This window comes from Haliotis rubra, unplaced genomic scaffold (genome assembly GCF_003918875.1).
Source record: "Haliotis rubra isolate DU_JTF1 unplaced genomic scaffold, ASM391887v1 Scf146, whole genome shotgun sequence".
Lineage (NCBI taxonomy): Eukaryota > Metazoa > Mollusca > Gastropoda > Lepetellida > Haliotidae > Haliotis > Haliotis rubra.
Window position 1 is genome coordinate 12,079 of NW_025765403.1, and position 27,653 is coordinate 39,731.

At 42.9% G+C, this 27,653-nt stretch overlaps 1 protein-coding gene across 5 annotated transcripts in view; it reads left to right on the top strand.

The window, feature by feature from the left end:
• Positions 1–950: 950 nt before the first annotated feature.
• LOC124269618 overlaps positions 951–27,653 on the top strand; it is a 38,747-nt gene continuing 12,044 nt past the window's right edge. Inside the window, exons 1-5 of one of the 5 annotated variants that reach the window (XR_006896552.1) lie at positions 951–1,513; positions 23,593–23,936; positions 24,102–24,200; positions 24,619–24,677; positions 25,014–25,076. Coding sequence is in view for 2 of the 5 variants with exons in the window: in XM_046704647.1 (XP_046560603.1) it covers positions 23,574–23,936; positions 24,102–24,200; positions 24,619–24,660 (504 nt within the window). In the remaining 3 variants the exon portion in view is untranslated. Of the gene's footprint in view, positions 1,514–23,448; positions 23,937–24,101; positions 24,201–24,618; positions 24,678–24,998; positions 25,077–27,653 lie in introns of those variants that run through there. The other 4 variants (XR_006896553.1, XR_006896551.1, XM_046704647.1 and 1 more) reach the window with 4 other exon arrangements.

The window sequence follows — 27,653 nt, forward strand, 5'->3', positions numbered from 1 at the left end:
TAATCTGCTTTTGAATGATTTAGTCATCAGTATGTTGCCTTTACTGTCTGACCTGAGATGTATGTAATGTGGCCTGGTCGTAATGTGATGAGAAACTCTAAGTTATGTTTGACTTTGGTTATAAAGTTTGTCATACAAAACGCCACACTGTCGTGTCAAGTATCATATTTACATTCTACAACGAACTTGATTCCAACATCAATGTTGTCAGGCCAGGCCTTTCGTATATGCCCTTTCTACCATGACTAGATACAATGCCAATATATTGAGAGTAGCCGGATGGGTCAACGATTTAGATATCTCCACGGTGGATATTACATCGTCACATATGACGGGCATTTAAATCATGACGCACAGCAACTATTATGACGTCACACAGTCGAATTTCAAGCCAACTCTTGTCCCTTAAACTTAAAATACATTGCCTTTACTTCTTTCTATCTTCTTTTCCACACTAACTAAATTGCCACACATTCTTTGAATATTGTACCAACCGCATCTTTGCATTTTGTAATCATTATTTCTACAAATAATATCCTGAGTTATATTAATGTTATTGCCTAGATAAGCCCTACGCTGTCAATCCTTGTTAATCGTATCAGTCTACTTTTCAACGAGATGGCGGTTTAATGTAGCTTTTATTGTAGTATGATTTTATTGTAGACACCTACAGGTCATTTCCAAATTTGGCACATCGGTGACAAAAGTTCCCTCTGTAACACATATTCAAGCGAACAAGTGGCCTGCATTTGTTAAATATTATCAAATCTATCCGTATTTGAACCCCAGTGGACACCGTACCAGCGATATGACGTTGTCGCATTACGTCAGTTAATTTTCGAGCTATGACCAGACAATCCAGTGATTGACATCATGACGATCCTTCTGTGCAAATGTTGGTTATGAACTAAGTCAACGTCCCTGACCATCAGATCCAGGTAGTTACTTCTTTACGACAAGCATGGGTTGATGAGGAATTGTAAACAAATATATCTTCGTTACAGTTCTCTAATGATAATTAACAGTTTTCTAAAGCTGTGCCTGTTTTAGTTACATGAAGTGATATTGGTACACGTGCTGTATTAATCGAATATGTATTTGGAACGCAATGCTTACGTTATGTCTTCACGAAACCAACATGTTTAGCACATTCAAAGCTCTGTCAAACTTGTTCTTCAAAATGCTCAGTAAATTGTACGTGAAGAAGCGTCTGTCAATTGTAACCAGAATGCGTGTTTAATAGTCTGACATATATAATATAATCGATACACCGTAAGCGTTATCGATTTGAAGGAGCTGGTTACGTGATAAAACGCAAGTCTTCTGCATATCTTGCTTACAAAGTTAAACCTCCAGGTGACACACCATAGTGCGTTGCCATAACATATACCCCTCCATGTAACAACGATACACGCCTATCATCGGACATCCTGTAGTAACACCACTGTCACCACTGTAGGCAACCAGACTCACCACAATAGACAGAGAGTCACCCCGCGGGACAAGACATTGCGTAAGTATTGATAATGTTTCATTACTATTACATGATTCAGTATAAATATTTCTTGCATTTTGTGACATTAAATCTCCTTTAATGTTATATACTTATCAAATTGTTTCATAGTTCTTTTGGTCCCAGTGTCTGGTCCTTGTTATCCTACACTATATCCATGTGTAGCCCCACTGTCTGGTCCCTGTTATCCTACACTATATCCATGTGTAGCCCCACTGTCTGGTCCCTGCTATCCTACACTATATCCATGTGTAGCACCACTGTCTGGTCCCTGTTATCCCACACTATATCCATGTGTAGCACCACTGTCTGGTCCCTGTTATCCCACACTATATCCATGTGTAGCACCACTGTCTGGTCCCTGTTATCCCACACTATATCCATGTGTAGCACTCACTGTCTGGTCCCTGTTATCTACACACTATATCCATGTGTAGCACCACTGTCTGGTCCCTGTTATCCTACACTATATCCATGTGTAGCACCACTGTCTGGTCCCTGTTATCCTACACTATATCCATGTGTAGCACCACTGTCTGGTCCCCTGTTATCCTACACTATATCCATGTGTAGCACCACTGTCTGGTCCCTGTTATCCTACACTATACATCCATGTGTGTAGTACCCACTGTCTGGTCCCTGTTATCCTACACTATATCCATGTGTAGCACCACTGTCTGGTCCCCGTTATCCTACACTATATCCATGTGTAGCACCCACTGTCTGGTCCCTGTTATCCTACACTATATCCATGTGTAGCACCACTGTCTGGTCCCTGTTATCCTACACTATATCCATGTGTAGCACCACTGTCTGGTCCCTGTTATCCTACACTACATCCATGTGTAGCACCACTGTCTGGTCCCTGTTATCCTACACTATATCCATGTGTAGCACCACTGTCTGGTCCCTGTTATCCTACACTATATCCATGTGTAGCACCACTGTCTGGTCCCTGTTATCCTACACTATATCCATGTGTAGCACCCACTGTCTGGTCCCTGTTATCCTACACTATATCCATGTGTAGCACCACTGTCTGGTCCCTGTTATCCTACACTATATCCATGTGTAGCACCACTGTCTGGTCCCTGTTATCCTACACTATATCCATGTGTAGCACCACTGTCTGGTCCCTGTTATCCTACACTATATCCATGTCTTGGTAGCACCACTGTCTGGTCCCTGTTATCCCTACACTATATCCATGTGTAGCACCACTGTCTGGTCCCTGTTATCCTACACTATATCCATGTGTAGCACCACTGTCTGGTCCCTGTTATCCTACACTATATCCATGTGTAGCACCACTGTCTGGTCCCTGTTATCCCACACTATATCCATGTGTAGCACCACTGTCTGGTCCCTGTTATCCTACACTATATCCATGTGTAGCACCACTGTCTGGTCCCTGTTATCCTACACTATATCCATGTGTAGCACCACTGTCTGGTCCCTGTTATCCTACACTATATCCATGTGTAGCACCACTGTCTGGTCCCTGTTATCCTACACTATATCCATGTGTAGCACCACTGTCTGGTCCCCTGTTATCCCACACTATATCCATGTGTAGCACCACTGTCTGGTCCCCTGTTATCCCACACTATATCCATGTGTAGCACCACTGTCTGGTCCCTGTTATCCTACACTATATCCATGTGTAGCACCACTGTCTGGTCCCTGTTATCCTACACTATATCCATGTGTTAACCCACTGTCTGGTCCCTGTTATCCTACACTATATCCATGTGTAGCACCACTGTCTGGTCCCTGTTATCCTACTATATCCCCACACTATATCCATGTGTAGCACCACTGTCTGGTCCCTGTTATCCTACACTATATCCATGTGTAGCACCACTGTCTGGTCCCTGTTATCCTACACTACATCCATGTGTAGTCCCTGTTATCCCACTGTAACCCACTGTCTGGTCCCTGTTATTCCACACACTATATCCATGTGTAGCACCACTGTCTGGTCCCTGTTATCCCACACTATATCCATGTGTAGCACCACTGTCTGGTCCCTGTTATCCTACACTATATCCATGTGTAGCACCACTGTCTGGTCCCTGTTATCCTACACTATATCCATGTGTAGCACCACTGTCTGGTCCCTGTTATCCTACACTATATCCATGTGTAGCACCACTGTCTGGTCCCTGTTATCCTACACTATATCCATGTGTAGCACCTCTGTCTGGTCCCTGTTATCCTACACTATATCCATGTGTAGCACCACTGTCTGGTCCCTGTTATCCTACACTATATCCATGTGTAGCACCACTGTCTGGTCCCTGTTATCCTACACTATATCCATGTGTAGCACCACTGTCTGGTCCCTGTTATCCTACACTATATCCTGTAGCACCACTGTCTGGTCCCTGTTATCCTACACTCTACACTACCATCCATGTGTAGCACCACTATCTGTGTCCCCTGTTATCCTATCCTACACTATATCCATGTGTTAGCACCACTGTCTGGTCCCTGTTATCCTACACTATATCCATGTGTAGCACCACTGTCTGGTCCCTGTTATTCTACACTATATCCATGTGTAGCACCACTGTCTGGTCCCTGTTATCCTACACTATATCCATGTGTATGTGTAGCACCACTGTCTGGTCCCTGTTATCCTACACTATATCCATGTGTAGCACCACTGTCTGGTCCCTGTTATCCTACACTATATCCATGTGTAGTAACCACTGTCTGGTCCCTGTTATCCTACACTATATCCATGTGTAGCACCACTGTCTGGTCCCTGTTATCCTACACTATATCCATGTGTAGCACCACTGTCTGGTCCCTGTTATTCTACACTATATCCATGTGTAGCACCACTGTCTGGTCCCCTGTTATCCCACACTATATCCATGTGTAGCACCACTGTCTGGTCCCTGTTATCCTACACTATATCCATGTGTAGCACCACTGTCTGGTCCCTGTTATCCTACACTATATCCATGTGTTAACCCACTGTCTGGTCCCTGTTATTCCTACACTATATCCATGTGTAGCACCACTGTCTGGTCCCTGCTATATCTCACACACTATATCCATGTGTAGCCCATCCCATCCATGTGTAGCACCCACTGTCTGGTCCCTGTTATCCTACACTATATCCATGTGTAGCACCACTGTCTGGTCCCTGTTATCCCTACACTATATCCATGTGTAGCACCCACTGTCTGGTCCCTGTTATCCTACACTATATCCATGTGTAGCACACCACTGTCTGGTCCCTGTTATCCTACACTATATGTATGTAGCATCCCACAGTGTCTGGTCCCTGTTATCCCACATTTGTCCTATCCTACATGTGTAGCACCCTTGTCTGGTTCCTGTTATGTTATCCTACATGTGTAACACCAGTGTCTGGTACCTGTTATCTTACACCTAAGTTTTCTTCAATAACTCCAGTCCCTACATTCCTGTAGCTGCCAACCCATAAAACACTTCTACCGAGTGGAACATTTATCTTCCTCTCGACGTCTCCAAAGAAGCACACCCAAAACTGGTATAGTTCTACACCCACGCAAAGCTACAACGCATCCTTTTTAGAACCAAGGAAACTGAAAAGTATTCCCATAACACACAAAACACATCACCACAACAACCATAACCAAACTCCACACACCCATGCTGGCAGCCAACAAAACACACCACACCATAACAACCATAACCAAACTCCACACCCATGCTGGCAGCCACCAACAAACACCACACCACAACAACCATACCCAAACTCCACACCCATGCTGGCAGCCGCCAACAAACACACATCAGCCCATCAACTATAACCAAACCACACCTAATGCAGGCAGCCAGCCAACAAAACACATCACCACAAACAAACTATAACTAAACCTCCACACCCATGCAGGCAGCCGCCAACAAAACACCACACCTATAACAACCATAACCAAACTCCACACCCATGCAGGTGCATCCGCCAACCAAACACCATCACCATAACAACCATAACTAAACATCCACACCTATGTGAAGGCATCCACCAACAAACAACACATCACCACAACAACTATAACTAAACTCCCACACCCATGCAAGCAGCCGCCAACAAAAAACACCACACCACAACAACTATAACTATGCAGGTAGCCTCCACACCCATGCAGGTAGCTGGCCAACAAAACACACCCACACCACAACAAAAACCATATAACAAACTATAACTAAACACACTCCATGCAGGCAGCCGCCAACAAACACATCACCACAACAACCAACCAAATCCACACCATCCTGGCAGCCTGGCAAAAACACCACACCACAACAACCATAACCAAACTCCACACCATGCACTGGCAGCCGCCAACAAAAAACATCACCACAACAACCATAACCAAACTCCACACCTAGTAGGCAGCCGCCAATAAAACACACATCACCATAACAACTATAACTAAACTCCACACCCATGCTGGCAGCCGCCAACAAACACCATCACCACAACAACCATAACCCAAACTCCACACCCATGGTAGGCAGCTGCCAACAAAACACAATACACCACAACAACAACCATAACTAAACTCCACACCCATGCAGGCAGCCGCCAACAAAACACATCACTACAACAACCATAACTAAACTCCACACCCATGCTGGCAGCCGCCAACAAAACACATCACCACAACAACTATAACCAAACTCCACACTCCATGCAGGCAGCCGCCAACAAACACATCACCACAACAACCATAACTAAACTCCCACACTCCATGCAGGCAGCCGCCAACAAAACCACATCACCACAACAACTATAACTAAATCCCCACACCCATGCTGGCAGCCGCCAACAAATCACATCACACCACCACAACACCTGGCATAACCAAACCCAACTACTATACCTATGCTCACACCCTGGCAGCCGCCAAGAAAACACATCACCACAACAACTATAATCCAAACTCCTTACACTCCATGCAGGCAGCCGCCAACAAACCACATCACTACAACAACCATAACCAAACTCCACACTCCATGCTGGCAGCCGCCAACAAAACACATCACCACAACAACTATAACTAAACTCCACACTCCATGCAGGCAGCCGCCAACAAAACACTACACCCTATCAACCATAACTAAACTCCCACATCCCATGCAGGCAGCCGCCAACAAAACACTACACCACAACAACTATAACTAAACTCTCCATTACTCCATGCTGGCAGCCGCCAACAAAACACATCACTACAAACAACCATAACTAAACTCCACACCCATGTAGGCAGCCGCCAACAAAAACATCATCACCACAACAACTATAACTAAATCCCATTAACCCATGCTGGCAGCCGCCAACAAAACACATCACCACAACAACTATAACCAAACTCTCCACATTCCATGCTGGCAGCCGCAACACAAACCATATCACTCACACAACAACTATAACTAAATCCCACACTCCATGCTGGCAGCCGCCAACAAACTACATCACCACAAACAACTATAACCAAACTCCACACTCCATGCAGGTAGCCGCCAACAAAACACATCACTACAATAAACCATAACTTTAAATTCCACACCCATGCTTCGCATCCAGGCAGCCGCCAACAAAACACATCACCACAACAACTATAACTAAACTCCATACTCCATGCTGGCAGCCGCCAACAAAACACATCACCACAAATACAACCATAACTTAAACTCCACACTCCATGCTGGCAGCCGCCAACAAAACACATCACCACAACAACCATAACTAAATTCTACACACCCATGCTGGCAGCCGCCAACAAAACACATCACCACAAATAACTATAACTAAATCCTACACCCATGCTGGCAGCCGCCAACAAAACACATCACCACAACAACTCATATAACCAAACTCCATTACACCCATCCTGGCAGCCGCCAACAAACCACACTACACTACAACAACCATAACCAAACCTCCACACCCATGCTGGCAGCCACCAACAAAACACATCACCACAACAACCATAACTAAACTCCACACCCATGCTGGCAGCCGCCAACAAAACACATCACCTACAACAACCATAACCAAACTCCACACTCCATCCAGGCAGCCGCCAACAAAACACATCACCACAACAACCATAACCAAACTCCACACCCATGCTGGCAGCCGCCAACAAACCACATCACTACAACAACCATAACCAAACTCCCACACTCCATGCTGGCAGCCGCCAACAAAACACATCACCACAAATAACCATAACCAAATCTCCACAATTCCATGCTGGCAGGTGCCACCAACAAACCACATCACTACCTAACAACTAAAATAACCAAACTCCACACTCATGAAGGCAGCAACCAACAAAACACATCACCACAACAACCATAACTAAACTCCACACCCATGCAAGGTAGCCAACAACCAACAAAAACATGCGTATCACCACAACAGCCGCCATAACACAAACTCCACACCCATGCAGGCAGTCGCCAACAAAATACATCACCACAAATAAACCATAACCAAACTCCACACCCATGCAGGCAGCCGCCAACAAAACACATCACCATAACAACCATAACCAAACTCCACACCCATGAAGGCAGCCGCCAACAAAACACCACACACCATAACAACCATAACTAAACTCCACACCCATGGAGGCAGCCACCAACAAAACACATCACCACAACAACCATAACTAAACCCCACACTCCATGCAGGCAGCCGCCAACAAACATATCACACCACAACAACTATAACTAAACTCCACACCCATGCAGGCAGCCGCCAACAAAACACCTACACCACTAACAACCATAACTAAACTCCACACTCCATGCTGGCAGCCGCCAAAAAACACACACTCACAACAACCATAACTAAAACTCCACACCCATGCAGGCAGCCGCCAACAAAATAATATTACATCACCACAACAACATCATAACCAAACTCCACACTCCATGAAGGCAGCCGCCAACAAATACACATACACCACAACAACTTATAACTAAATTCCACACCTGCAGAAAGCAGCCAACAAATAAACATCACACTACAACAACCATAACCAAATCCCACACCCATGCAGGCAGCCGCCAACAAAACTACACACCACAACAACCATAACTAAATCCCACAACCCATGCTGGCAGCCGCCAACAAAACACTGGCTACAATCCCCAACAACCATAACTCCAACTTCCACACCCATGTAGGCAGCTCGCATTTAAAAATACACTCACAAATAACCATAACGCATAACTCATTAACTCCATGACTGGTAGCCGCCAACAAACATTCACAATTCACAAACAACCATAACTAAATCCCATACCTCCATGCTGGTAGCCGCCAAATTAAACCACATCACCACAAATAAACCATAACTAAACTCATTTCACCCATGCTGGCAGCCGCCAATAAAACCACATCACCACAAATAAATCCATAACCAAATCCCATTAACTCCATCCAGGTGCAGCCGCCAACAAACACCATTACACCACAAACAAACTGCTATAACTTTCAAATCCCACATCCATGCAGGCTACGCCAACAAAACATACACTCACCTACAAATAACCATAGAACCAAACTCCAGCACTCCATCCAGGTAGCCACGCCAACAAACACACATCACCATAACAACTATAACTAAACTCCATTAACTCCATCCAGGTAGCCAACAAAACACCACACCCACAAACAACCATAAATCCAACTCTACACCCATGCCAAGGCAGCCACCAAGAAAACATACATCACCACAACAACTATAACCAAACTCCATTACCCATGCTGCTGGCAGCCGCCAACAAACACATCACCACAACAACCATAACCAAACTCCATAATTCCATCCAGGCAGCCGCAACAAAACACTACCACACCACAAACAATCTTATAACTAAATCTTACATACTCCATGGAGGCCGCTTTTCACACAAAACACTCACACCACAAACAACAACTATAAATCTAAATCCCACACTCCTATGCGTTGGCAGCCACCAACAAAAACATATATCACCACAAACAACCATAACTAAACTCCACACCTATGCCTGGTAGCCACTAAACAAACACCTCACTCATAAACAAAAATAAACTTTCAAACTCCTACACCCATGAAGGCAGCAACCAACAAAATAACCACACCCCCAATAAACCATAACCAAACTCCTACACCTCCCATGCAGGCAGCCACCAACAAAACATCATCACCACAACAACCATAACCAACCTATTACACTCCATGCAGGTAGTCGCCAACAAAAATACATCACTATAACAACTATAACTAAATCCCATAATTCCATGCAGGTGCAGCTGCCAACAAACATTACATCACCATTATGCACAACTATAACTAAACTCCATTACTCCATGAAGGCAGCTGCCAACAAAACACCACACCACTAAATAAACATAACTAAACCTGAATAATTCCCATGGAGGTGCAGCCACCAACAAAATACACATCACCACAACAAATTCATAACTAACCTCCATAATTCCATGCAGGCAGCCAACAAAACACATCACTACACAAATAACTATGGCAACTAAAATCCCACAACCATGCAGGCAGCCGTCAACAAATACACCACACCTACAAATAACTATAACTAACTCCATAACACCCATGCTAAGTAGCCACTCAACAAACACATCACCAGAACAACCGCATAACTTCAAATCCCATTAATCTAGCAGCTATGCAGCTGCCAACAAAACACTCACACCATAAACAACTATAACTAAACTCCATAACTCCATGCTGGCAGCCACTCAATAAAAACAACTACTACACCACAACAACCATGTAACTAAATTCCACATCCCCATGCTAAGTAGCCACCTACTTCAAACTATACATCACCTACAAATGAACCATAAACCAAACTCCATTACTCCGCGCAGGCAGTCGCTAAACAAAATACACTCAACCATATCACACCTATAATCCAAACTCCACACTCCATGCAGTAAGTAGCCGCCAACAAAACACATCACCACAAATAAATCCATATAACCAAACTCCTACACCTCCATGGAGGTAGCCACTTACCAATGTATCACATCACTCATAAATAAATCCATAACCAACTCCTTCCACATCTCCCATGCAGTAGCCGCCAACAAAAAACACATCACTACATAAACAACTATATAACTAACTCCTCCATTAATTCCATTTTGCAGCAAATGCCAAATAAAACACATCAATACCATAAACAACTATAACTACAACTCCATTAAATCCATGCAGGTAGAAAGCCGCCAACAAACACTCACACCACAACAAATAACTACAACCAACTCCACAATTCCATGCTGGCAGCCACCAACAAAATAACACATCACCACAAATAAACCAACCAAACTCCACACTACGCAGGTGGCAGCCGCCAACAAAACCACATCAACAAATTACAAACAACTGGATAACTAAACTTCTGCTGACCACGCAGGCAGCAGCCAATAAAACACATCACCACAACAACTATAACTAAATCTTATTACACCCGCAGGCAGCCGCCAATACAAAACATCACCAAATAGCCATAACCAAACTGGTATTACTCCTATGCAGGTAGCCACAACAAAACACTCAGCACCACAAATAAATCCATAACCAAACTCCATTACATTCCATCCACAGGTAGCCGTGCCAACAAAACACATCACCACAAATAACCATAACTAACCTCCCACACTCCACGGTAAGTAGCTGCCAACAAAACACCACACCACAACAACAACCATAATCTAGCCCCCACTCCCATGCTGGTGCAGAAGCCAGCTAACCAACCATTACTCACCACAACAACCATAACCAAATCTCACACCATTTTGCAGGCAGCCGCCAACAAACATACATCACTTCACAACAAATCCATATACCAAACTTCTATTACATCCATGCAGGCAGCTGCCAAACAAAACACATCACCACAATAAATCTCATAACCAAACTCATAACTCCATGCAGGTAGCCGCCTAACAAAACACATCACCTACAATACAACCGCAACCAAACTCCATTACTCCATGCAGGCAGCTCGCCAACAAAACACCACACACCAGCGGCACTATAACTAAATCCTTACTACACCCATGCTGGCAGCCTTTCAACAACAAACACCACACCACACAATAACCATAACCAAATCCCACACCCATGCTAAGGCAGCTCACCTATCAAACCACACATCACCACACAAATAACTATAACTAAACTCTTACACCCGTGCAGGTAGCGCTTCAAACAAAATACATCACCATAATATAACTATAAACCAAATCCCACACTCCATGCAGGTAGCCAGCTAACAAAACACATCACCATAATAAATCTATAACCAAACTCCCATTAATTCCATGAAGGTGAGCCGCCAACAATACTCACTACACTCACAAACAAATATAACTAAACTCCACAATCTCCATGGAGGTAGCCACAACAACAAAACACATCAAACCACAACAACCATAACCAAACTCTTACCAAATCCAGCAGGCAGCCGCCAACCAAACATTAATCACCATAAACAACCATAACCAAACTCCACAACCACCATGCAGTGTAGTCGCCAACAAAACACCTACACCACACAACAACTTAAGTAACCAACTCCCACACCCATGCTATAAGCTTTTCACCAACAAAACACACTCACCACAAATAAACCATAACCAAACTCCCACACCTCCATGGAGGCCTTCAAGCCGTCAACAAACTCCACAACTACAACAACCATAACCAAACTCCACAATCCCATGTGCTGCTGGCAGCCACCAACAAACACACATCTACCACAAACAACTATAACTAAACTCCACACCCATGTGGGCAGCCACCAACAAACACCTCAGCACCACAAATAAAAAATAACTAAACTCCACACTCCATGAAGGCAGCAAACCAACTAAAAAACAATTCACACCCCAACAACTTCATAACTAAACTCCACACCCATGCAGGCAGCCACCAACAAAACACATCACCACAAATAACCATAACCAAATCCCATTAATCTATGCAGTAAGTAGTCGCCAACAAAATATATCACCTATACAATAAATCTATAACTACAAACTCCATTACCCATGCTAGGCAGGCCGCCAACAAAACACATACATCACTATAACAATCCATAACCAAACTCCATACACTCCATGAAGGCAGCTGCCAAGTTTAATACCACACCACAACAAACATAACTCAAACTCCCATACACTCCATGGAGGTAGCCTACCAACAAAACACACTCACCACAACAACCATATAACCCAAACTCCCATTGACCCAGCTTTGGTGGCAGCTGCCAACAAAAACACACTCACTACAAACAACTATAACCAAACTCCATTAACCATGCAGGTAGCCGCCAACAAAACACCACACCACAAATAAATCCATAACTAAACCTACACTCCATGCTAGTATGTTTTCACCAACAAACACATACACCACCACAATAACCATAACTAAACTCCATTAATCTACTGAGTGTAGCTGCCAACAAAATAACCACACCCACAAATAACCACTAACCAATTCCATTCCACTCCATGCTGGCAGCCGCCAACAAATCCACATCACCACACAATAACCATAATCTAAACTTCTATTAATCTAATGCAGGCAGCCAAGCAACAAAACACATCACTACAAATAACAACCATAACTAAACTCCATTCCGTGCAGGCAGCCGCCAAGCAACAAAACACACATCACAACAGCCATGCAACTAAACTGCACACCCATGCAGGCAGCCACCAACAAAACACGCACTCACACCACAACAACAACTTATAACTAAATTCCCACACCTATGCTATGCTGGCAGCCACCATCAAACCTCATTACTCACCACAACAACCATAACCAAACTCATTACACCTGCAGGTAAGTAGCTTCCTAAATAAAATATACTCTCACTTCATATAATAAATCCATAACCAAACTCCACACTCCATGCAGGCAGCAGTCACAAATAAACACATCACCATAATAAATCTTATAACTAACTCCATTATTACCCATGAAGGCAGCCGCTAAACAAAACAATTACAATTCTACAATAAAATATAACTTTAAACTCCACACTTAATGGAGGGCAGCTACCAAATAAAACATATCAAATTACAAATAAATCTATAACTAAATCTCCACACTCCACGCAGGCAGCCGCCAACAAACACATTCATTTCACTACATACATAACTATAACCAAATCCCATTAATCCATGCAGGGTAGAAGTCGCCAACAAAACACTCACAACCACAACAACTATAACTAAACTCCAATACCCATACTGGCAGCCACTCTAACAAAACACATCACCACAAATAAATCCATAACCAAATCTCCATTAATTCCATGCAGGTAGCCGCCAACAAAATAACTACAATCTACAACAAATAACCATAACCAAATTCCCCACACTACAAATGAAGGCAGCCTGCCAACAAACCACATCACCACAATGTCCATATAACCAAATCCCTCCATATCACCCATGCAGGCAGCCGCCACCGTAAAACATTATCACCACAAACAACCATAACTAAATCCCATAATTCCAACACCCGGCAGCCGCCAACAAAACACATCACAACAGCTTTGGTAACTAAAACTCCACACCCATTCCATGCAGCCAACAAAACACATCACCACACACAACCATATAACCAAACCTCCATTAATTTCCATCCACAGGCAGCCGCCAACAAAACACTACACCATTACACAACTTATAACTAAACTCCAAGCACCCCATGCTGGCACCCACCAACAAAACACTCACACACCCTCCCAACAACTATAACTAAACTCCATTGAGCCGTGCAGGCAGCCGCAACAAAACAATTTTCACAACCACAAATAAACTATAACCAAACTCCTACACCCCATACTACTAAGGCAGCCACCTAACAAAACACACTCACTCACAAACAACTATAACCAAATCTCCATTACACCCATGCAGAAGCAACTAAACACCATAATTCCACAACCACAAATAAACTATAAATCCAAATTCCATTAATCTACAATGAAGGCAGCGCAGCCGCCAACAAACCACATCACCACAACAACCATAACCAAATCTTATTACACCCATGCAGGCAGCCGCCAAACAAAACACATCACTACAACAAATAACCATAACCACAACTCCACACTCCGCAGGCAGCTGCCAACAAAACACATCACAACAGTTTCATAACCAAACTCCATTACCCACGCAGGCAGCCGCCAACAAAACACATCACCACAAATAACCATAACCAAACTCCATTAATTCCATCCAGGCAGCCACAACAAAACAACACTCACACCTTACAACAAATCCATAACTAAATTCCACACCTAATGCTGGGTGCACCCACCAAACAAAACACCACACCCCAACAACCATAACCAAACTCCCACAGCCGTGTGCAGGCAGCCGCAACAAAACACCACAAGGCACTAAACAAATCCATAACTAAACTCCATTAACCCATGCAGGCGCAGCCGCTAACAAAACACCAAGCACCCTAATAAATCCATATAATCTAACTCTACACCTAGCTGCTGGTGCACTCCACCAACAAAACAACACCACACCCCAACAACTATAACCAAACTCCACATGTGCAGCAGGCAGCCGCAACAAAACACCACACCTCACAAATGGTAACCATAACTAAACTCCACAATCGTCTGTGTAGGCAGCCGCAAATGTCACCACAATTCACAACAACTATAATCTATAACTCCAGCCACACCATGCTGGCAATTCCACCAAACAAAACAATTAAGAACCCCAACAACCATAACGTTCAAATCCTCCACACCCGTGCAGGCAGCCGCCAACAAAACATCACCACATCACCACAACAACTATAACCAAACTCCATTAATTCCATCCAGGCAGCCGCCAACAAACACTAACACTGCACCACAACAACCATAACTAAACTCCACACCCATGCTATGCAATCTCCACCAACAAAACACCACAATCCCCAACAACCATAACTAAAGTCCCCCACAGCCGTGCAGGCAGCCGCAACAAAACACCACACCACAAACAACCATAACTAAACTCCATACACTCCATGGCAGGCAGCCGCCAACAAAACACACATCACTCACAAATAACCATATAACAAAAATCCCATTACACAAATGCAGCAGTAGCTAACAACATAATCTTTTACCAAGCACACCAACAACTCATAACCAAACTCCATAATTCCATGCAGGCAGCCGCCAACAAAACACATCACCATTAAACAACCATAACCAAACCTACATTCCATGCCAGCAGCCGCCAACAAAACACCACACCACAACAAACTATAACCATAACTCCACACCCATACTGACAGCCGCCAACAAACACCACACCACAACAACCATAAATCCAAACTCCACACCCATGCAGGCAGCCGCCAACAAAACACATCACCACAACAACCATAACAAACTCCATTACCAAATGCAGGTAGCCGCCAACAAAACACCACACCACAAATAAACTATAAACTAAACTCCACACCTACGCAGGCAGCCGCCAACAAACCACATCACCACAACAACCATATAATAAAACTTATTATAATGTAGGGTGCATTAGCTGATGAGATGATAAACCATGGAATCCAAACTCCACACCCATACTGACAACCGCCAACAAAACACTATCACTACAAATAACCATAACCAAACACCACACCCAGCAGGCAGCCGCCAACAAACCACATCACTACAACAACCATAACTAAACTCCACACTCCATGCCAGGCAGCCGCCAACAAACCATATCACTACAAATAAACTATAATAAAATCCCATTGACCCATGCAGGTAGTCGCCAACAAACACCGGCTATCACAACAACCATAACCAAACTCCATACTCCATGCAGGTAGCGTCACAACAAACAATTCACAACTACAAATAACCATAAATCCAATTCCACACTCCATGCTGGCAGTCGCCAACAAACCACATCACCACAACAACTATAAACTAAACTGCACACCCCGCAGGTAGCCGCCAACAAAACACACATCACCACAAATAACTTATAACCAAACTGTACACCCATGCAGGTAGCCGCCAACAAACACCACACCACAGTAACCATAACCAAACTCCACTCATGAAGACAGCCACCAACAAAACACCCTCACACACCACAACAACCATAACTAACTCCACACCCATGCTGGCAACCCACCTTCAACAAAACACCACACCCCAACAACCATAACCAAACTCCACAGCCGCAGGCAGGCAGCCGCCAATAAAACACCACACCACAACAAATCCATAACCAAATCCCACAATCTATGAAGGCAGAAAGGACAACAAAACACCAAGCACCACAACAAACTATAACCAACCTTCCATTAATTCCATGAAGGCAGCCGCCAAACACCACACCACAAACAACTATAACTAAATCCCATTCCATGCAGGCAGCCACCAAATGTAATTCACAATTCACAACAACCATAACCAAACTCCATACCTACGGTGGCAGCCGCCAAATAAAACACCCTCACACGACAACAAACTATAACTAAACTCCACACCTGTGCAGGTAGCCAAATGTGCAAACCACATCACCACAAATAACTATAACTAAATCCCCCACACTCCATGCAGGTAGCCGCCAACAAAACACATCACCACAAATAAACTATAACTAAACTCCACACTCCATGCAGTAAGTAGCCGCTAACAAAACACAACACACCACAGTAACCATAACTAAACTCCATACACTCAGTGAAGATAGGCACCAACAGAACACTCACCACTCACAACCATAACTAAATCCCATACCCATGCTGGTGCACCCACCAACAAAACACATCACCACAACAACTATAACTAAACCTTTACAGCTGTGCAAGTAGCCGCAACAAAACACCACATCACAACAACCATAATCTAAACTCCATTAACTCCCATGAAGGCAGCCGCCAACAAAATACCACACCACAACAAATCCAACTAACCTCCCACACCCATGGTGGTACCAACAAACACATCACCACACAACTATAACTAAACTCCACAGCTGTGCAAGCAGCTGCAACAAAACACTACATCACAACAACTTATAACCAAACTCCCACACCCATGAAGGCAGCTGCCAAATTTCCAAAAACACCCCACACCCTCACTAAACAACCATAATCCAACCTCCACACCCATACTGGCAGCCGCCAACAAACACATCACAACAGCCATAACTAACTCCTCCATACACCCATGTGCAGCCGCCAACAAACACATCACTACAAGCAACAACCATAACCAAACTCATTAAACCATGCAGGTGGCAGCCAAGCAACAAAACAACACCACACCACAAATAAATCCATAACCAACTCCACACCCATGCAGGCAGCCAACTCAACAAAACACCACACCACAACAACCATAACTAAACTCCATAACTCCATGCAGGCAGCCGCCAACAAAAACACCACACCACAACAATCCATAACTAAACTCCACACTCCATGCAGGTGCAGCCGCCAACAAAACACCACACTCACAACAACCTATAACCAAACTCCACACTCCATGCAGGCAGCCGCCAACAAAACACCACACCACAACAACTATAACCAAACTCCACAACCAAGCAGGTAGCCGCTAACAAAACACCACACCACAACAACCATAACCAACTCCACACCCATGCAGGCAGCCACCAACAAAACACCACACCACAACAACTATAACTAAACTCCTAATAGCAAGCAGCTGCACAAAATACTCATATCAAGCAACAATCTATAAATCTAAATCCCATATAATTTGAAGTGAAGGTAGCCAAGCAATAAAATAATACTCATAATTATTACAAATAAATCTATAGAATTCCACCTCTATAATTCCATGTAGCAATTAACAAATATACTCTCACATACAATCTTATAATCTAAATTCCATAGCAAAGTAAGTAGCTGGGGCTGAAATAATTTTATATCATAAATCTATAATCTAACTCTTACACTCTATGAAGGAAGCAAGTAATAAAATACTTACACATAGCCAATTTAACACGAGACACAGGAAGTGAAGAAGAGACAGAAGAAGGAATGGAGAAAAGGAAGAGACAGAATGGAATGGAAAAGAATGGAAAATAATAGAAGAAGAAAAGGAGATGGTAGAAAAAGAAGAATGAATGAGAAAAAAGAATAATGAGAATGGAACACAGAGAATAGAAGAAATATAATAATGGAAGAAGAATAATGGAATGGTAGAAGACAGAAAATAATGAAGGAGACAAGGAAAAGAAGAAAATAATGAATGAAGAAGAAGGAAAAGAAAGAATGGAGACAGTAGTAGTGGAAGAAAGAAAAGAATGAATGAAGAATGGATAATGGAATGGAAGGAATAATGGAGAAGGAGAAAAGGAAAATATAATATAATGGAGGAAGAAGAGACATGAATGGAAAGAAGGAAGGAATGGAATAATGAAGGAAGAGAAGAAAAGAAGAAGATGGTAGAAAAATATATGGAAGGAAAAGAGACATAATAGGTAGAATGAAGGAGATGGTAGTGGAAGAAGAGAAGGAGGATGGAAATAATGGAATGGTAGAAGGAAGAATGAATGGAATGGTAGGTAGTGAAATATAGAATAATGAAGGAGGAAGGAAGGAGACATGGAATGGAAGGAGATGGTGGAATGAAGGAAAAGAAGGAAGAAGGCAGCCGCCCAACAAAACACTCACACTTACAAATAACAACTATAACTAACCTCCATAATCCATGGCAGGCAGCCGCCAACAAACATTACATCACTACAACAACCATAACCAAACCTTACACTCCATGAAGGCAGCCGCCAACAAACACACACACCACAAATAAATCCATAACCAACCTCCTCCACACCTGGCAGGCAGCCGCCAACAAAACACATCACTATAAAATCTTCACAACCATAAATCCAAACTCCATTAACCATGCTGGTGCAGCCGCCAACAAACACCAATACACCACAACAACTATAACTAAACTCTACACCCATGCAGGCAGCCACCAACAAAACACTCACACCACAACAACAATCCATAACTAAACTCCATATCTAAAAGCAGGCAGCCGCCAACAAAATACCATGCACCACAAATAAACCATAACTAAACTCCCACACTCCATGCAGGCAGCCGCCAACCAAACACATCACCATAACAACTATAACTAAACCCATTGACCCATGCAGGCAGCCGCCAACAAAACACATCACCACAAATAACTATAACCTAAACTCCATTGACTCCTACGCAGGCAGCCGCCAACAAAACACATCACTACAAATAACCATAACCTAAACTCCTGTACTCCATGCAGACAGCCGCCAACAAAAAACACCACACCACAACAACTATAACTAAACCTCCCACACCCGTGCAGACAGCCGCCAACAAAACACCTACACCACAACAACTATAATCAAACCCATAATTCCAGCGCAGGCAGCCGCCAATAAAGTCACACCATATAAGCACAAACCCTACTCACAAACACTAACGATCTTGGCGCATTCTATTTTTCTCAACCATGCTCTTCCACCTAACTAACGCTCCTACTCTGCTATCAAAGTATGATTTTTGTTCAAAACGAAAAGAAATCCCTAATCCTATATTAAATTTCTACAGGTTTCCGATTAACTTTCCATATCACGAAGGCTTTTGCAAAATGAATTAGATACATGAATCCCGTCTCATGTTGGGCATCCCGAACTGGCCCAACTTATTTTCCAAGAAGGCCAAAGCAGATCGCGAAGTCAGAGATGCATGTACATCACGCATTCATTCCACTCGAAACGGTAAAGACCATCCCACCCTTCTAGCCGTAGCCATTATGTTTTAAAAATACCAAATAAGTCAGCTCTTTAAACCAGTCAAGCAGTGTTCTAAAACGTCTAAAGTACCACCATACCAGGCCCATGTGCCCCCGTGGTGCATACACTACTAAAATCACCACACACACTTCACTTGCAAACCATTGCCCCTATGGACACTCACTTACTCAATGGGCAGATAGATACATAAGCTACAAATCGTGGTGAAACAAGCACGTCTTACAACGAAGGTACAACCCACCCTGACTCCAAACAACTAACTCTTCATATGCACAACCCCAAAACTTTGTTTAAAACAAATCCCTCACTAACAAACTCGCTGTACGTGCTCCTTACCACCATAACATCCACATTCATTGCATCCAATATCCAGGGCCTTACTGGCCACAGTGGGAATCCAGCACAAACATAGTTACCTGACACCAACGCAACGCAAAACCGTCACCAACATTCAAATTTAAATCAAATCCAAACATATACATAAATGCACTGCAAACATCCCGTATGGCATCCCATAATTAAAGGTCACATGCAACCAAAAATCAAACATAATTAAAACACAATTATCACTTCTTCATGACATATAATATGCATTGCTGATTATGAAAAACAAATAAACAAAATTATAAGCGAATAATCGCAAATCAAAAGTGCAATATTTTGTAATTTGGGTTTACTCTCCCTCGAAACGAAGCAGCCGGGATACCGAACCCAGTCAGAGCGGGTGGGTGTGCACTCAAGTGTAACGGCTGGTTCATTAGCAGATGACGCCTTCATGGCTCATTTGTGTGTGTATATATAGAGATGTTGGGTTTTGTAAATACATGCTCATATTTTGTGTATAACATTTTGCAATCAACAGACATCATAATACGTCATGTGTTCAAGCATCACACCTGCCCTGTCTGTGTAATTACATAATGTGACAGAGACCGAACTCGGGCCATAAATCAATGCGTTTTGTTTATGGTGTATAGCCTGATTGGTGTTAAGTTCAAATTGCATGTGGTCAGTGATCGCAGTTGTGTATTGAATATTGTCATTAGCAGACAGGCAGGCAGACACACAGGTGTCAATAAAACAAGACATTGAGTTTTGTCTGTGACAACGACATATCTATATCACAGTTAGAAATTGTGTCAACGCTAAATAATGACATTGCTTTTAAGCATCGAACTGAGAAAGTGTCTCGGTAAGAAGAACGTGTGGTGAAATAGACAAATGAAATTATATAAACAGTTAATTTACTGTCATAACATATAAAGCTCGCGCGCCTGAGATATCAACAAAACATTATGAAAATAGCTCACACCAAAGCCTTCACCGAGTATTCACCCGACAACCCGCTTCCAAGCTGCGCGAACCTATTTCACTGTGCACATGCTATGAGCGCAGCCCAGCTGTTGAAACCCGTTTTCCCAGAAAAGTCTGGGGAAAATTAGTAAAACGTTTGAACCTGATTTCGCGCGGTTTTTTCATCGCGGTTTTTTTTCAACTTTATAAGTTGAATTTGCATTTTGACGATTTGTTTCGGCATGTCCATACCGAAAGGTATCAGAATCTGCAAAGTTGTGTTTTACGTTGCATGTGACCTTTAAGTTACAAATAATCAAGTTTCGATCAAGTCAAATCTCGTCCAGGTAAAGCCATCGGGTGCTTGAATATTTATGTTAGGGGATATAAGCCATACAAGATAAACATAAGTAATTCTAACCTAGAAACGAAAGTATCCAAGCAAGCCACAATGAATCAATAGATATCAGTAACATATGCCAATGAAAAACGCCAGTAAGCCTGGGACATTGACGGTCCTCAAGGTAGGCACTAATCCATTATAAACTTATGTTTTTAGCGTCCATCATACCTCCTGGGGTGTAAACGACAAGGAGATACTAAAGGCAACTCATAGCCGTCTCGCACAAACACTTAAATACGCCTGAACAAAACAAACCAGCTAGATAGCGAAATCTGGTATCGATCTGGTAATTTCAACTCTACATATCACAGTAGGCAATGCGAATAAGGAATCCGGAAAATACTCACCAATCACTTTACTTTTATTTTACAAAAGCTGGCTGGCTGAAATTGCCAAACCATGTATGTATTCAGATAAACCAAACCTAACTAGGAGATAAAACCCCGGAATTATGTTGCCAAGGTTTGTTTCATACCCTTTAAACTCCCTGAAGTAGATAACCTTCCGGTCCTATGGTGGACACAGGAAATAGAAACGTAAAAGGTTATGTATAAAAATCATAAATGCAGATCAACATAGCACATCAATTGTGTGTCACATATACACAGACGAGTCCTCCGACCCGGGTTCAAAGCACACAGGGTCTGCATCTCATACTATCAGACAAAACTAAATAATACAAACCAAATCACACAGACTGCCCGACAGACAATCCGTATATTTACGGCTGAACTCATGGGCATCCGTACAGTACCACACTACCCGCTAGCAAAGAAACAGAACAAGACTCTCAAACTATTTGAAACAAATATACCAAACATCAACATCAATAGTAAACTAAATATATAAAACCTAACTAACTCACTAACTAAATCGGGCTCCCTATTTGAGTTTGTTTAGATCCCTGTGCACGCAGTACTCGGAGTGCTGGGGAAACGATCCAAATCAGAAACAACCTAACACGGCACGCACTACAATCAACACAGAATGGTGTCTAAAACTCACTGGAAACCAACACACACAACTACAAATCCTGCCCACTGATGGGACCCAACCCAACAAAAGTACTAGAATCTGTACTTTACTAAGAAAATGTAATCCCAAATATAACTTATGTTACATTTAACTACTTTCTAAATGTCATTGTATTTTCATAGATTTCGGCCATGGGAGCCGTGTCAATTTACGATTATCAGAGAGGTACACAAAGTCCGCAGTCTAGACTACCAGTTGTCCCAATTTCATTTTTGTGGAAGCCGTGATGGCTGAGCGCGTTAAGCGGCTGACTTTGTGGGCTGGTGATTAGGTGCTTGACTTAGAGTGTGTGTGTTCGAATCCCGCATGGGACTCAACCCAACAAAAGTACCAGAATCTCTACTTTACTAACAAAGAGTAATCCTAAAAATAATATATGTTACACTTGATAGTTGACGTTTGACAGAACTGACGTTCTATCTGACATATCCAATAAATTGTACATGTATAAACCTTTTGCAGACACTTCAACCATGTCACACAGAGAGATACTACAACGTAATCATGTGTACCTGAAGGAACAACTGGATGTGGCAAAGATTCTGGATGAACTGTATCAACGGCAGGTGTTCAGCCTTATGGATAAAGAAAGGTGCATAGGTAAACATGGACTAGCTGCCCAGAGCGATGAACTGTTGTGCATCCTGCCTAGGAAAGGTAAAAAGGGATACGACACCTTCCTTCAGATACTGGAAACGGTTCAGCCCTACATAAAAGATCATCTCGAAGGGCAGGACTCAAGCGATTCACATACTGCCAGTGCTCCAGACAAACAGCTGGTGGATCAGCTGGAGCGCCTAAAAATGGTTTGTTTGTAATGTTTCAATACTTGAAGCTACCTTAAATTTCCCTTGAGTGCACAGTCCTCACTATTCTGATGGACATAACACCTTTTTAAAAACTTCACGGGTTTGATTTTCATCATGAAACAAATGTCGCTTTTTCAAATTAATTGAGTTGTGTTTGTTTAGGAAAACGAAAAGTCAAGAATGGAGGCAGCCCGACGTGAGAAGTTTCTTAGACAGGTCGAAAAAGAGAATGAGATGTTAAAGAAGCAACTACTTCAGAAGGTACGCCTCCCAGTCAAACCTAAAATATACATGGGTGAGTTACTGAACATTATGACGGGAAGATCACGACTACATATGTAATTCAGGACGGAAAGTTCACCGTCTGTTTTGGGAAACGTTACAATGGCGTTGTACCCCTACTCAAAATAGGAAAAGGTACAATTAGCAGGTCAAAAGCGTTTAATCTCATTGTCAAATATACTTCATCAGTGAAATAGCCTGGTGGTTGTAGCTTTGGCACGTCATGTAGAAGAACGGACTTCAAATCCAACAAATACAGCTGGTTCAGATCGTGCGGACAGTAACTGACTGTGTGGTTCGTGCGGGCAGTATAACCACTCACTCTATAACATGACTGTATAGTTCTCTGTGGTACAGTTAGTCATATTATTATATCATTGCTCACTTTCGTGACCAGAATCAAGGGGCAGCAGAGAGTGACAGAACAAGAATTCCCTGATTCAAGGTTGGACACAGGTAAGCATTGTCATAGATTGTGACACGTTTATAGAGGACGTATCTGCATCTGCGTTCCAGTGAAGCCTGTTTCAGCACATAACCGAGGCTGGGAATTCTCTGGCTTTGACTTTTTATGTAGTTTATTGGTTAAGCTGTATTAATTCTTCGTTAATGAATTCGTCCAGTCACCCAATAACACATACATTGTTGTGATGCAAACAAGACTTTTAACATTTGAATATCTTACTACGGTACGTATTTACGATCATGTGTAACTATATGTGTTGAGCATAGAAAGCCAAGAGTTCCTCTGTGCTCTATTTCCTTTATTGCTTACAGCTTATATCCCGACAGGTATTTCACATGACGTCGCTTATCATACGCTGATGTTTCCAGGACAAAACATCTCTCTACAGTGTAAGTAGTGTATCTCACTCTACAGTGTAAGTAATGTATCTCACTCTACAGTGAAAGTAATGTATCTCACTCTACAGTGTAAGTAGTGTATCTCACTCTACAGTGTAAGTAGTGTATCTCACTCTACAGTGAAAGTAATGTATCTCACTCTTCAATGTAAGTAATGTATCTCACTCTACAGTGTAAGTAATGTATCTCACTCTACACTGTAAGTAATGTATCTCACTCTTAAGTGTAAGTAATGTATCTCACTCTACAGTGTCAGTAATGTATTTCATAAGTAATGTATCTCACTCTACAGTGTAAGTAGTGTATCTCATCTTAAGTCTACATCTCACTCTACAGTGTAAGTAATGTATCTCACTCTTCAATGTAAGTAATGTATCTCACTCTACAATGTAAGTAATGTATCTCACTCTACATTATAAGTAATGTATCTCACTCTTCACTGTAAGTAATGTATCTCACTCTACAGTGTGGGCAATGTATCTGTTCTAAAATAGTGTAATAAGTGTTTAGCAAAGGCCACATGTGAATTTCATAACCAAAGGAAAGAGTGAAAGAAAACTTTTTAAAGATATTAGGTATTGAATGTAGTTCATGGAATATTGGAACCATGTCACCGTTTCACAACCAAGCCTAAATTATTAACATGAACAAAACTGCGACAGTGTGTAGCACAGCATATGTGGCACCAAATGTCGCATTGTCCCGCTAACGCGCTTTGAATAATATACTCATGCCAATAATGGTTGTCACCCCCTTCAATTTTTTTTATTGGAGAAGGGGTGTGGGGTGTGGGTGTGGGGGTGTGTGCTAGTGGGAGGGGGTGACAACCATTATTGGCATGAGTATACTTTACTTAAACGCCATAATGCGAGAACAGCGATTTTGTCAAAAAAATATGTTACCTTGCCCCGTTGTTGCCCAATTTAACAGGTCGCATTTGTCTGATGCAATTATGTATGTGTCAAGTGGGGACAATGTTTTCAATGTGTTTCTAACTCGAGACAACGCGACAATGCGTCGTTACCACATGTTAACGTTGTACGTGCATACGTACTTTCCCGAATATGCAGCTGACTCAGTGCATCGTTTTTAAGATATCGCAAACATGTCATTGTTCTTAAGCTCAGTCTCTCAAAACGTCTTTTCGCCGTTAAACAAAATCAATTTCATCACAAAAAATAATATACTGGCGATTGCTGTAGAGATAAAAAAAACCATGTGACTGGTAAATTCCCTTTGAAACAAATTTTCCGCCTTTATATAATTCAAACATGTCATTTGTAATACGTTTTTCTAACAGGGGAAATGCGAAAATATCCATTTTAGGATTTCTTATGAATCTGTGTTTACTACTTATGTCTGTATGTCTGTGTATGTATGTTGACAACCCACCAGTGGTACCTGGGTGTACTAACAACCCATACCATGCCAACCAGTAGTATCCATGTGTATTTACAACCCATGTCCCACCCACCAGTAGTATCCATGTGTGTTGACAACCCATGTCCCAGCCACCAGTAGTATCCATGTGTGCTGACAACCTATGTCCCACCCACCAGTAGTATCCATGTGTGTTGACAGCCCATGTATCACCCACCAGTAGCAACCATGTGTGTTGACAACCAATGTCCCACCCACCAGTAGTAACCAGTAGTATCCATGTGTGTTGACAACCCTTGTCCCACCCAACAGTAGTATCCATGTGTGTTGACAACCCATGTCCCACCCAACAGTAGTATCCATGTGTGTTGACAACCCATGTCACCACCCACCAGTAGTATCCATGTGTGTTTACAACCCATGTCCCACCCACCAGTAGTATCCATGTGTGTTGACAACCCATGTCCCACCCACCAGTAGTATCCGTGTGTGTCGACAACCCATGTCCTACCCACCAGTAGTATCCATGTGTGTTGACAACCCATGGGTGGGACATGGGTTGTCACACACATGGATACTATTGGTATGGGTGGGATACTACTGGTCGGGTTGTCAGTACTTGGATACTCACTGGTTCGTGGGACATGGGTGGTTGTCAATATGATATTACCAGTGGTGGGTGGGATACGAGGCAATGGGTTGTCAACTCAATCATCGGATACTATGTGGTGGACATGGGTTGTCAACACACGGATACTACTGGTGGGTGGGTGGGACATGTGTGGACGGAGTGGAACAACCCTTGTCCAACCCACCAGTAGTATCCATGTGTGTTGACAGCCCATGTCCCACCCACCAGTAGTATCCATGTGTGTTGACAACCCTTTGTCCCACCCCAGCAGTAGTATCCATATGTGTTGACAACCCATGTCCCACCCACCAGTAGTATCCATGTGTTGACAACCCATGTCCCACCCACCAGTAGTATCCATGTGTGTTGACAGCCCATGTCCCACCCACCAGTAGTATCCATGTGTGTTGACAACCCATGTCCCACCCACCAGTAGTATCCATATGTGTTGACAGCCCATGTCCCACCCACCAGTAGTATCCATGTGTGTTGACAACCCATGTCCCACCCACCAGTAGTATCCAATGTGTGTTGACAACCCTTGTCCCACCCACCAG